Here is a 14,663-nt window from a genome sequence, read left to right as displayed (position 1 = left end):
CCCTATGTTTAGACTTAGGAAATATTCAAAAAACGGTTAATAATATAATTGAGACACTTCTAGGCGGATTTTCCATAAACGATTTTTGGGTTTTGGAGATCTCATGTATTCTAGCCTCTCCACCAAATTTCGTGGCTAGAACACATTCAATGCTACAAAAACTAATAGGTATGCCCTTCCATAATGGGCTTGTGAAATTTTATCTATTGCAGCTACTGGAAATTATTCTTCTAACTCAAAAATTAATTATGCAGTTTATTTGCTATGACAAATAACAAATAAAATCACAGCTACAAGTTTCACCATAAAATTTCTGCGGAAAATAAAATACTGGAAACTAAGAAATTCTAGCACAAACAATAATTTCGACAGTTATTTTTGGACAATTGTCCTCGGAAACACCCAACTTGGGAAAACCGGTGCAGCAGATGAGGGTTTTATTATAAGTATTCAACAACAATTCCGAGTACAATAATTTAGATGCCCAATTGGCAATCTAATGTGAGGAAAATAATGGCAAAAATATTGTGGGAATTTTCTCTCACCCCACAGCGATTTTTTGCCTCCGAAATAGCTACCCCACCCTCTGTGATGAGCTCCCTGCGTCACCTCTGTGCAGAGCCTACATTAGCCCTCTGAAGATTTCGACCTTCCCTCCTTCGACACTTCCGGGAATTGAAAATCTTCCTCCCAGAATGATACTGCTCTTCTCTTCCACCAGCTACTCACCCTCTGACTCTATCTTCTCTGCTGAGCTACTGCTACTGATAAAATCGAATTGCCTGGGCAACTGAGTATTTGCATTGGATGATCTCTCCATCACCACATCCGCTTCCTCTTATAAGCCACTGTTGGAGCACCAACGACCAAGATTAAAAATCAATCAATGGCCAGGATCATCTCTAGGTCGATCCGTGTGAGTTTCTAGATGATTCTCACCTTATTGCAATTAATATTGATTAATTAACCATATTCCCTAAGTTTAGACAATATTTAAAAAAACGGTTAATAATCTAATTGAGACACTTTTAGGCAGAATTTCTAGAAATGATTTCTGGGTTTTGGAGATCTCATCTATTCTAGCCTCTCCACAAAATTTCGTGGCTAGAACACATCCGATGCTACCAAAACTAACCAGGCTTTAGAGTGTACATGTGCCTCCAAGTTCAAGAAGAGGGTTAATCAAGGACCCCATTAGGTGGTTTCAACTAGTGTAGCATGACTCTTATAAGACCTGCGAGTACTCGCGAGCCTTGACGAGTTTTATAGCGAGACAAGTCACTCGCATAAAACCCGCGATTTCTACTCGTACTTGTCAAAACACATATAAAACTCGGCTACCTGCATTGAACCTGTGAAGAACCGCATATAACTCGCATAGGACTTGCATACGACCAACGGAGACCCTCAAAATTCAATTTTTATTTTTCTTTTTTGTGCTTAAAATTTACCATATTTTAAGTTTTTTTTTTTCTCTGTATTTTGCCGACTCTTATACAAATCTTATATTGGTCATTCTCAAGTCTTATATGGGTCGCCGAGTCAATAGCTAGATGAGTCTTATGTGAGTACAAGTTGTGCAACATTGGTTTCATCCTCTAAGAGACATCCATCAAGTGGCAGGTGTCATTTGATACAATGATGGAACAGAGTGGGGCATCAGGGGTAGGCTCCAAGCCACATGCCATAGTACAAGGGTAGCTAAGATAAGGGAAGCCCACACTTTGGTATATGAATGCAAGAGTGAGCAATCATGGTACACGAGTTACCCCGACCTTTGTTTTTCCACCCTTCTTCATATGCCTTTTGCCCTTTATTGATTTTTCTTTTAAAACTGCTCGGGGCTCCAGGGGATGAGAGCATGATGTGAATGACATAGCAGTGAATATCCCCCCTTTAAGGTTGGGCAGTTCATCTCCCACTAGGGGTTGGGACAATTATGGGTTCCTTAATGATGCAGGGGGCCAATATGAGGGCCCCCCTAGGAACCAGGGTGATGGCCATGATGATAGGGGTAGTGTTCGTGATGGCTTTTGCCTACGTACTAAATTTGTATTTCTTTGCCATCTTTTGCATTTTATGGTACATTTTCCTATTGAGAGTGGCCAAATCATGCTTTTTACTTTCTTTTTCGCTGCATCAACCACCAGGGCATCGTTCCATGCTTGACCCAAAGTGTGGGCATGGGGAGGGGGAGGCTAACTCCTTGTGAACCCAATGGACAAATGTGGACCTGGATGGGAAATATGTGAAAAGGGGTTATAATGAGCGGAGGGGAATGATGTTTGTGGTGTCGAGAAGTAGGACCACACAACCAAATCGGGATTTCCCATGTAATGACATTCCTAAAGCTAGTAGGCAATAAACGAGATCCCACGAGACTAGGATACAAACTTAACCACCAAATTGGACAAGGGGACAAGAGTACAAACCAAGCCCATTCTTTCCGCCGAATCCCCCCACTAATCCATGCCCAAAAGTGTCCATGATAAGTAAGCAAAAATACCCAACTACATAATGAAAGCCATACCTTTGGGGTTGGAAGGCCCACCTTCAAACATACGATCATGATAGATGGGCGAGGATCATAATGGCTGGCTTAGGTGGCAGAGATGATGGCACATCGAGCTATCTGGTGGCTGCAAGGGGCTGCTGGCTGAGGATTGTCTAGGAGAAAACATTCTCCTATGGGCACCCACGGGTGGTGGATAACAGGCACCACTATCCACTAACCAAATGTCATTGTGGTCTACAATAGAACTGACAAGGGCAGAAAAGCAGAAATAATTATCGTCATTTGTATTGCCATTCCTTGACTTCTTATGCTTAGCATCAATTTTTGTAGCAGAAACATGCTGCTTGCCCTTCCTCTTCCTATTTTCCTTGCCTTTAAGGCACTTGTCTTGATAGTGACCAAACTTGTGGCAACAAAAACATTGAATCTTTGACATATCCTTCTTTCCTTGAGAGGGAGCAGGTCTTTTTCCTGCATTCCTTTTCTGAAACTTTCCAATATTTCTTCTTCCTTTGCCATTATTAGAATGGGCTGCAAATGCTTGAGAATCACCATCTTGAGGTCTTTGAATCTTCCCTTTCTATACTAGTTGAGATTCCTCTTGAGTACATGAGGACCATAGCCGGTCAAAACTTGGAATTTTTGTTCTACCACAACTGCTAGATGCAAATGCATCCCATGAATCAGGTAGACCATTAAGAGTTGTAGTCACAAGTTTTGTCTCGTCAATGCTTTCTCCAATAGCCTGAAGTTGATCTCTCAATTGAGAGATTCTCATGAAGTAGGAAGCCACCATATCATCTCTAGTCATTTAAAGATCACAAACTTAGTTTTTCAAGGTCATTTTCTGACCAATGTTATTGATGGTACACAATCCCACTAGAACATCATACATATGTTTTGAAGTTTCTAGCCCTGAAACATATGGAATCAAGTGGTCTCTAATGGATTCAACAAGAATGCTCTTAGCTGTAATTTCAGACTTCTAGTACCTTGCTTTTCCTTCATTATCTTGTGGTTCAGTGACCTTGCCTTTCGCATGATTCATAACATCATTTTCTTCAAGAATGAGATCAATCCTTGTCTTCCAAACCCTAAAATTTGTAGCACCTTCCAACATATTCTCCTTCTTAGTAGATGAACCCATGGTCAAAGATATGGTCAAAAGATTAGAATGCAGAAGAAAGTGTCATCAGGGGTGATCTCAATGCCCTTTCCTTCACCAAAGCTCTGATTCCATGTTGATTTTACAATTGCAGTAGAGACAAGCACAATTTTTCATTGCAGATAATTAATTCCAATGATATTGTTGTTACTTTAGCACATCCCAGATCATTAAGCAATTATACTTTAGAAAATTTCAACCATAAAATGCAGAACGACAATAAAGATCATAGTAAAATAAACTTGTACAAGAGACACAAAAATTCTACCCGGGGAAACCCAACAATCTTTTCTTAGGAGAAATTTGTCCAATTCAACAAATGTACAATCTAAATATCCCAGTCAAACTTGGTCAAACTGACCAACCAAAATATATAGGTCAAACCTGGTCAAAAGAGAGAAAACTGTCTTCTGCTACAGGCAGTCAAATTTGGCCAAACAGGTTGAATTTTGGCCTCCACAACTTCTGGTCAACTTGTGAAAATTCCTACACTGAAGGAATCCCTACTGCAGCAAATCTGAATCTACTTCACCTACTTGATTTTTAAATTACCTTCATCAAGTTATTCTTCTGAATATTGAACCAAATTACTTCTGCAGCCTTCACTAATTAAATATTTCATCTCATGAAACAGAAAATAGAGCAAAGAACAAGATACATAGGACACACTTATTTTTGGACACAATAGTCCCCGACAAAACAAAATGCGGGAGAACCGGTGCAACAGTTTTGAGGGTTTATTATTATGTAGGAGAAATATCTGAATACAAATCTAGGATGCTCATCTAGGAATCATTTATAGAGAAAATACTGGCGGAAAATCTGAGTGAGTTTTATCTCACTTCAACCAGCAAAATTCCCACTGATCCGACAACAAGACTGGCTAACCCCGACTACTTCCGCGCTAGCCCTGCATAGGAACTGCATCAGCCTTTCATGCTCTGCGTCAGCTCTTCTGCCCTTTGTGTCAGCTATCGCGGCAGTTCCATCAGTTCCCGATAGTTCCGGCTTCTGCATGACAGGCAACTTTCCCCTCTACACTGGCCCTTTTGGCTCTGCGTCAAGGCTGCGTGGGCCCAGACTGGCCCAACGTCAGCTCTCCCGGCTACTGCGCTGCCTCTCTACAAGCTCTCTCCACCTCTTTGTCAGTATTCTCCAGAAAGTCCTTCTCCCGGATTCTCACTGCCCCTCTACTGCTGAATGATCACCTAGTTTGAATTTCTCAGCTTCCTAGCCCTAGAAATCGAACTCCAGATCAATTCTTTCTCTCCGTGTGTGTTTCCAAATGAACCCCAAGCCTCCATTTTATATTTTTCCTGTTGAGTCTTCAATGACCGAGATTAAGTCTATAATCAACGATTAAGATTAAAACATGACTTGATCCACCTTCTAGATCATTCTCACCCATATTTGGATTAATACCCATTAATATTTTAATATTCCTAAGTTTAGACTTAGGAACTCCATTAAAAATATTAATTATTTTAATAAAATACAATCTAGGTGGAATTTCGCCAGACGGTTTCTGGGTTCTTTAGAACTCATGTGCCTTAGCCTCTCCACCAATTTTCAAGGCTAAAGCACTTCCTAGGCTACCAAAAACTAACACTCCCTCTTAGCGGGGAATGTGCTCTAGCAACAATGTCCAATTGCATGTTGATCTATTTCTGAAGCACCTCCTTTCTGCACTGTTGTTGCCACCAATACTGTGCTGTTGCTGCTACTGTACTGCTGCGCATGACACTGCCACTGCCACTACTGCATCTATACTACAACTCCCTCTCAAATGCTGCATCTACTATGCTACTAGCACTGCCACTGCCAACACTGCATCCATACTGCAACTCAGTTGCGAAGAGAAGCAACTGAAAAACATCCAAAATTAATTGAACTTAACTGTGTTCAGTATAATACGATGAATGTTGGAATCTGACTGCTATTGACCCTTTGAATCTTCTGCGCTGCTGCTGACTTCTGCACTGTGTCATCTGCACTGCTGCCAACCTTGCTCTGTGCTGATCAGTCTCTTGTCCCAAGCTACTGCATCTGTCCTCCAAACACTCCACTATATCATTTGACACTAAGTTCATCGCACTACTGCTGAATCTTGGGTTCCCGTAGCAAGGAATTGATCCAAGAGGGGGACTCCTCAAGGATCCTGCCCACATGTAGTCCTCCCGACTACAACTCAGTATCGCCCCATCTCCCTCTTGGAGATGCATGGGCACTCATGGCATACTCTTCCTTGTTTATCTTCGCGGCTGCAACCTTTGGATCATGCTTCTGATCCTTATCCTTTTGCTTCAAAGGACATTGAGATGTAAAGTGACCCATCTTGCCACATCTGAAACATTTCACCTTCGAAATGTCCTTTTCCGCTTCGGCTTCTGCTGTCCCTTCGATGCTAGAGCTGCGTTTTCCTCCTCCTCCTTCGTCTTTGTGCCACTCCCATTGCTGCCATTGAGGTTGACCTTCACTACGTCCCTCCTTAACTCCTCCTGTTGAAGAGCCACCCACATCTCCTTCCATGAAGATAGTTTCTCCCTGCCCAATATGCTTTGGATGAAAACTTGCCATTCATCTGAGACTCCATTCAGGGCTATCCTCACCATCGCGGTTCGCTGAGGAGTGGACCCCACTGCATCAAGCTCGTCTGTAGTGTCCTAAAGACGTTGAAGATAGAGGTTCACCCCTTCTCCTTTCTGCATCAAAGTCCACTGCAACTTCTGCTCTAAATACATCTTCCGCTATTCGGAAGAGCCTTCATACAAAGACGACAAAACTTCCCACATCTCCCGGGTTGTATCCTTGCCCTGCAAGTGTGAGACCACATGATCTTGAACTCCATCGAGAATGAGCCTCTTTGCCTTCCCCTGCTCGGCCTTGTACTTCTTCTTTTGATCATTGTCAGCAGGAACAACTACAACACTTTTGACGTAGGCCTCGAGATCATATTCCTCCAGAACAGCTAAGATTCTGGTCTTCCATATGACATAGTTGGAGGCTCCGTCCAACCTGTCCTGATCTCTGAGCCCATGTGATGCCATCTCACCCAACTGTCGAACTGACTCCTCTAGTCACTGTTTAGCACTACTCAGTTGCTCAACAAGTGAGAAATTCGAACTTTTTGGTGGAAAGTTCTCTGAGGAGAAAATTCCCCTTCTACGTGTCTTCGTTCTTTTCTAGCAGATTTCTGCCCTGACAAAAACTGCGCCCTTCAAGCATTGCACTGAGGCTCTGCGTCACTCCCTCTGCCTCTGCAAAGTCACAAATTGGAAATCGTACCTCTCTATCGTCTCACTAAGAGAGAAATTTCCTCGAATCTGCTTCCCGACAAGGACTATGCAATCCCTTCAAGGGGATTCGAATTGCTGCCAAGTGCAGCTTTTGGCCTCACTGCTCAACACTGGATCTACTCTTCCTGTTTCAAAATCAATGCTTTGATACCATGTGAAAATTCCTATAGTGAAGGAACCCCTACTGCGACAAATCTGAATCTACTTCACCTACTTAATTTTTAAATTACATTCATCAAGTTATTCTTCTGAATACTGAAGCAAATTACTTCTGCAACCTTCACTAATTAAATATTTGATCTCATGAAATAGAAAACAGAGCAAAGAACAAGATACATAGGACACTTATTTTTGGACACAATAGTCATTGGAAAAACCCAATGTCGGAAAACCTGTGCAACAGTTCTGAGGGTTTATTATTATGCAGGAGAAATATCTGAATACAAATCTAGGATGCTCATCTAGCAATCCATTACAGAGAAAATACTGGCGGAAAATTTGAGTGAGTTTTACCTCACTTCACCCGGCAAAATTCCGGCTGATCCGGCAACAAGACTGGCTAACCCCGACTACTTTTTGAGTTGACCTTGCGTAGGCTCTACATTAGACTTTCAGGCTCTACGTCAGCTCTTCTGCCCTCTGCGTTAGCTATCCTAGCTGTTACGACAGTTCCCGGTAGTTCCGGCTTCTACGTGACAGGTAGCTTTCCCCTCTGCGCTGGCCCTTCTGGCTTTGTGTCAAGGCTGTGTGGGCCCAGACTGGCCCAGCGTCAGCTCTCCCGACTACTGCACTGCCTCTCTGCATGTTCTCTCCGCCTCTCTGTCAGTGTTCTCCAAAAAGTCCTCCCAGATTCTCACTACCCTCTGCTGCTGAATGATCACCTAGTTCGAATTTCTTAGCTTCCTAGCCCCAAAAATCGAACTCCAGATCAATTCGTTCTCTCCCTGTGTGTTTCGAAATGAACCTCAAGCCTCCATTTTATACTTTTCCTGTTGAGTCTTCAACAGCCGAGATTAAGTCTCTAATCAACGGCTAAGATTAAAACATGACTTGATCTGCCTTCTAGATCACTCTCACCCATATTTTGATTAATACCCATTAATATTTTAATTTTCCTAAGTTTAGAGTTAGGAAGTCCATTAAAAATATTAATTATTTTAATAAAATACAATCCAGGTGGAATTTTGCCAAATGTTTTTTGGGTTCTTTAGAACTCATGTGCCTTGGCCTATCCACCGATTTTCAAGGCCAGGGCACTTCTGATGCGACCAAAAACTAACACAACTCTGGTCAACATGCCGAATTTTGGCCCTGGAACTGCCTCAGGAATTCTGGTCATCTGATTTAGAATTTCAGTCAACTTTCCTCATTCAAACTTCTGTCAAATAGAGCAGTAGAAGGTTCGGTCAGTGCAGGTCAAACAGACCAGATAATTCACAGTCAACGCTGGTCAAAGCAAGTCAAACTTTGGGTAAACTTTGCTGGTCTTAACTCTCTCTCTCCTTTGCACGTGTGAACAGAAAACAGAAGAAAAGATGATCCAAATTGATGCCAAATGAAGGATGTCAACTGGTCAATATATAGAGGTGATATAAGGAGGGTTTTGACCAAGGGTCAAACCCATTATATGGTGGAGCTGACCTGACTGTCTGGGGCTGACCTGAACTCAAAAATAATTTTTTAGTTTCCTTTGACTTTGTTGACTTGAATACTGACCTTAGCTACAAAAATTCAACATTTTGGTGGGTAACAGTACCCAACTAAGACTTTTACAGATATGCATTATCCATAGCCTCGGGGGGAGATTTCACCTAATATTTTCCCTTAAGAAGTCTTTCTACTCATCAAATCCTAAATCCATAAGCTTCAATATCCAGCGTAGCTTAGAAAGACACATCAGGGTAGAGAGGGTTAAGCCCTCTTTGGTGACTGCATTGGAGCCAAGAGGAGAAGAAAAAATATGCGCTTTATTTTCCAAATTCAAATTCTTGCCTCTGATACAACTTCTTAGTCGGCTTGACTGCTCTCTCTCTTGTTTTTTCCGAGTGTTGACATGGTTAAATCTGCTTTTATATTTTGTGGGCTTAACAAGGTTCTTGAATATAAATTAACATGAATTACAATCTCATAAATAAATCTGTCACAGTAAATGGTCAAGGACAAGTCCTGAACTTTTATCGTTTATTTATTCAGGTTGCAGATGAAGTGCGTATCCTTGATGCCAGTGGAAAATATGTCATGCCAGGTGATTTCTTACTGGTCATAACTTTGAAAGCACACAAATTATTGTTTGGCACTCATTCCCAATAATATGCTAGCTACAAAGTCACCAAGTGTTTGATTGTCTTTTGTTGTACACGTCATTATATTTTTAGTGAGTGATATGATTATTGTGGTATGAAACAGGTGGTATTGATCCTCACACTCACTTGGAGATGCCTTTCATGGGCCAAACAGCCATTGATGATTTTTTTAGTGGTCAGGCAGCAGCATTAGCAGGAGGAACAACAATGCACATTGACTTTGTAATCCCATCCAATGGTAGCCTTGCTGAGGGCTTTGAAGCCTATACAAAGAAGGCAGAGAAATCTTGCATGGATTATGGTTTTCACGTGGCTATTACAACTTGGAATGATGGTGTTGCTAGAGACATGGAAATCCTTGTTAAGGAGAAAGGTTAGATCCCTCTCTTTTCTATGTCTAGAGAACTTGAACCATGCCTCTGAGCTGGAACTTTTCAGGGGTGAATGGAATCCTGTTTGCTTAGAGTGGTAATGGATTACATAATACAGAGTAGGTAATTTTACAAGAATATAAAGGATATGCAAGTTGATGATTGAAAGAAGTGACTGCAGATGTTTGTTTGTTGAATATTAACTGGAGATGCTCTTACCTTGGCAGGTATCAATTCCTTCAAATTTTTTATGGCATACAAAGGGTCTCTCATGGTAAATGATGAAGTACTCCTGAAAGGTTTCAAAATGTGCAAGGATTTAGGCGCCTTAGCTCAAGTTCATGCTGAGAATGGGGATGCAGTAGCAGAAGGACAATCTCAAATGATTAAACTGGGTATAACTGGCCCGGAGGGTCATGCTCTTTCCAGGCCTTCAATGGTATCTACTCAAAAATATTTGTAAATACTACAAAACATACTGTTTTCTTATATTATTTCTAGCATACATCATGCTGCCATTTCTATCCCCTATCCCTCAGATTTATTTTCTTTTTTGTTTTCGTTTATCTTTTTTGAGATCAAATATCTCAAGCATGTGATATGTGCTGGAAATAGCAGATATATTTTCCAGCTGGTTTATCATGAACCCATTTCTTTTACATCATTAAAAGTTGAAGCATCCACGATGTATGTTAGAGGCTTAGTCTTTGGATTCCATTTGTTTCTGGTTATTACAGTAGTGACGTGTCCTGAGTGGTTTTAAAATGATGTGCAGTGTCATAATATGACATCCAACTTGTGGATTTGTTAATGTAATAAACATGTGATGAGCGTTAGCAAGTGTTATTCATGCAAACAATTCATGAATAAGGAAAAGTTAGGATTGATCACAATTAGAAGTGATGTGAAGTGGGGACGACTAAAATTGGCAAAGATCCATTATAGATCATTTAATCATATACTTGTAATGTACCCAATACCCTCTGTACACATTGAGGATATGAAGTACTTTCTTCACCACCCAAATTCTCACTAATTTTTGCTCTGTCACCATATCTCACTGTTCAGTTATTAATTAATTACCATATGCATGACAGTACACTTGTATGCATCACAATGAAACCATTCAATTATCCATCAGACCATAATCATAAATATAGGACAATACAAGCAGGTAGAACCGAACAAACCAGAAATTAATTCAAATCATGACATAAACCATAATAATTCAGCTTTAATTCAATACAATTTACATATATATTCATGAACACTTATTGGTCTTGAATTTTCCACCAACTGGTTCTAGAAGAGGGATGTTCCACCCAAACATAGTGTTAAACTCACTCACGAAACTGGACAGCAGATTAATGATAAACGTGATATACATTTCTCATTCATATGATGCACAGTAATACAATTTGTGTAACCCTTGGTTTCATATTCCAAGAGGTCTCTTGGACTTCTATGGCTATTGGCCTTCACTTGAGGCTTTTTTCCTTCTTCTCAAGTGAATATACCAAGATTACATAACCCAAGAAGATTATGTTTCCAACATTCCCCCCTTAATTCAAAAGGGTGTAGACGAGTCCAAGAAGAGAGCTGAAATACAAAGGTGGATAACAACCAATGGTTGGATGTGCTCTCTGAAATGGTGGTTTAAGGAAGGCCACAAACCAAATGAGGGAGCAGAGGCCGAAGTCTTCTACTGGTGGTGGTTTAAGGCTGACCACCAACTCTATAACTTGGCTTGAAGTAGTTCGTGGAAAAATTCTGAATCTGGCTAAAAGCTGAAGTCTACTGCAAAGTGGAAGTGCTCCCAGATGATGGTTTAAAGATGACCACAGACTGATGAAATGGGTAGCAGAAGCCGAAACCTTTGGCCAGTGGTGGTTTAAGGTTGGCCACCAACCAAATCACGCACATGGAACATGAATCTGTCTCTAGCTACATCTTTGAATCTGGCTTTCGTTAACTCTAGTTCTAGGCTCTGGCAGCTGGCTTTGGTTTAGGCTTGCTTGATATGACTTTGAAACTTGTAGCTGACTATGAATTCCCCCCTGTTAGATACAAGGTGAGAAGATGAAATTCTCTCCACTGCAAGATGTGTCAATACTTGAGAATGAACTCTATGTTATGACCAATATATCTTCTTGGCCGTTGAAGAACTTCACCAAGAAGCGATCCATCCGAGGTGAATCTACGCTCTTGCAGGATTCTTATGTTTGGAACATCTGTCTGAATTATGAGATTTTTCTGCAATGCTCACAAGGTTGAAGATCAAAACATTGATCTTTCTAATGGCCAACTCGATTGCAATGTTGGCATTTGATAATATGAAGAGGAGGTGGAATAGGTGAAGATGAACTATCTTGATGAACCCAACACTCTGAAACTAGATTGGTTTGGAGTAGTCCGAAATGTGATAGGTCATTTACTTTTCATATTCGAGACCAATTCTATGCTTGTTGATGATTTCTTCCCAAGTTTTGATCATGGGCTTGGGAAATGCAAATGAAACCTCTATATCTTCATGTGAATATGCTTCCGAAATGGCATCATTATTATGTTCATGTTCAGATTTCTGATGGGAATTAATTTCAAACAACGAATTGTTTTGAGCAAAAATCAGTTCAAAATGTTGATTCCTTTCTTGTAGTTCATCTTGTTGAAGCTGTGATTTGAGCTGGAGAAACTCGATTTTGTCTTGTGCATGTTGTAAACATATTTCAATGTTGGTCAAAGTGGCTTTGCTAATTTTGACTATATCATGAGCAATAGAGTGTATTGGTAAGAAAAAGATAAGAATCAACGCATTGCAGACTGTTCATTTCTGGTAGCATCGGATGTGATCGAAGTATCGAATTTTGCAGGTAGGCTTAGACATATGTATTCCACAAATACCCAGAAACCGTTTTGGGAAATTCCACCTGGAGAAAATTTTATTAAAATAATTAATTATTTTTAATGGGTCCCTAAGTCTAAACTTAGGAAATTAATTTAAACTGTGGGTGTAACTTCTAGAAGAAGACGAAGATTGAGTCTAAATGATCTGAGCCATTGATTAGAATCTAATTTGGGCCCTTGGTTCTCAACTGTAGATTATAAGGATGACATCGAGGGGCATTTGGAAAACACACCAGAGGCAGATACTCAGTTACTCAAGTAAGATCGATTTTCTCATTGGTCGAAGTTCGGCAAGAGAAAATCGAGGGAGAGTTGCAGGTGAGAAGGAGAGAGAGAGGGTATCAGCATCAGTCGGGAGGTTAGGCGCAAAGGGAGGACAACGTAGAGGTTGTGACGCAGAGGGAGGACAACGTAGAGGCTGTGACGCAAAGGAGGGACAACGCAGAGGCAGTGCGATGCTGGCACTACGCAGTTCTCATGCAAGGGCTGACGCAGTGAGACGCAGAAGGGGCAGAAGCTACTCTCCTGGATCAGAAACTCGTCGAGAAGAGTCTGTAATATTTCTCACAGAGAATCCTGTCCTATTTTGCTGGTTGTATCTTGTACATTGTTGATTTGGGGTAGCATCGGATGTGCTCTAGCCACGAAAATTGGTGGAGAAGCTAAGGCACATGAGATCTCCAATACCTAGAAAGGGTTTGGGCAGATTCCAAATAGTTTAAGAGATAGTAAAATAATTAATATTTTTAATGGAGTCCCCAAGTCTAAACTTAGGGAAAATAAAATATTAATGTGAATTAATATAAAACTATGTTAGAATGGTCCAAAAGACATTGATCAAGCCAAATCTAATCTTAGCCGTTGATTTGTCAACGAGAAAAGTATAAGAGGAGGCTTGAGGGTCACTTGGAAAATACATCAGAGTGATCAGTCATTCTATTCTCTAGAGCGGGGATTTGCTAAGAGAGATAGAATCAGTGATCAGCTGCAGCGAGGGGCAGTGAGTACGAGACAGAGAGGCAGGGACAATGCCGAGAGACCAATGCAAAAGCAGAGAAAGGCAGACACAAAGCCAGAGGGAGCCACGTAGAGGCAACAGAGACTGCGCAGAGCCAGAAGGGCCTGCGTCATCCACGCAGAGGCTGTAGGAGTGACGTAGAGAGCCAGAGAGGTTGTGTAGAGCCTCGGTAGGTTGATGTAGAGGGTTTTAAGCTGATGCAGAGGACAGCAGGGCTGGTGCTGAGCTTCAAATTATGCTGGGGAGGGATTTCGTGGAGTAGGCTTTCCGAATACCTGTTTCCGAAAAGAGGTATCGCTGCCTGATTTTTATCTCTGTCAGGTTAGCCAGTTTGGCACTTAGTGTACTCAGAAAAGAATTGCTTAATAATGAAACTCTCAGATAGCTACACCGACTTTCCCGCATTGGGTTTTTCCAGGGACATTAGTCCAAAAATAATGGTGTCACTTGTCTGCTTGTTTCTATTTCCTTCAGTTGATGATTTGTAATGTGTTGAGCATGAACTTTTGTCTATTTTCAGGATTTACATGGTAAATAACTTGTTAATTAACATAACAAGTAGGTAGGAATAAATCAGTAAAGTGCATGGAGGGTTTCTAACTGTTAGACTTAGAAACTTCAATATGGTATCAAAGTGTGGTTGCAGATCATAGGAGAACTGAGGACATCGGCAGAGCAGAACAATAGCAACAAAAAACAGTTGTCCCGAGTGACAGAAGTTGTTCCTAGCAGCAAAGCAACAAGGAAGGGGTGATGCAGTGCCTGTGTCATCAAGTTTGAGCCAAGAAGAGGCTGCACAGAGGCTGAAGGAGGAAAAGACGGGCTCACGCAGAGCCACGCAGAGGCCAGGAGGGTTGACGCAATTGGCTGAGGGAGCTAGTTTGCCAGTGCCAGGACTGCGTAGAGCTTAGGAGATCTCACATTCAGGTTGCTAGGGTTTAGGAGGCTGTGGGTAAGTTGCAGAGTGGAGCTGGTGGGGTACTCTAGTCAGAACAGTGCCTAACAGGGCAAGGCCAAGGAGGAGGGAGTTGCTACTGAGGGTTTCTAGTCGAGAAATCCATATCAATGGTGTAGTTGCACAAACGATCAAA

The 14,663-nt window shown here is 41.4% G+C and overlaps 1 protein-coding gene across 3 annotated transcripts in view; it reads left to right on the top strand.

Annotated features, from left to right (window-relative positions):
• Positions 1–14,663, top strand: part of LOC149163670 (dihydropyrimidinase-like) — a 413,279-nt gene that overhangs the window by 164,182 nt on the left and 234,434 nt on the right. For all 3 annotated transcript variants that reach the window (XM_089431800.1, XM_089431798.1, XM_089431799.1), the window contains 3 exons: positions 9,170–9,221; positions 9,383–9,652; positions 9,878–10,089. In XM_089431800.1, coding sequence (XP_089287926.1) covers positions 9,170–9,221; positions 9,383–9,652; positions 9,878–10,089 — 534 coding nt within the window. The remainder of the gene's footprint in view (positions 1–9,169; positions 9,222–9,382; positions 9,653–9,877; positions 10,090–14,663) is intronic.

This window comes from Pinus tabuliformis, chromosome 5_1 (genome assembly GCF_031772625.1).
Source record: "Pinus tabuliformis cultivar Carrire ecotype Pingquan chromosome 5_1, CPIR1, whole genome shotgun sequence".
Lineage (NCBI taxonomy): Eukaryota > Viridiplantae > Streptophyta > Pinopsida > Pinales > Pinaceae > Pinus > Pinus tabuliformis.
This window is presented reverse-complemented; position numbering and strand designations above follow the sequence as displayed.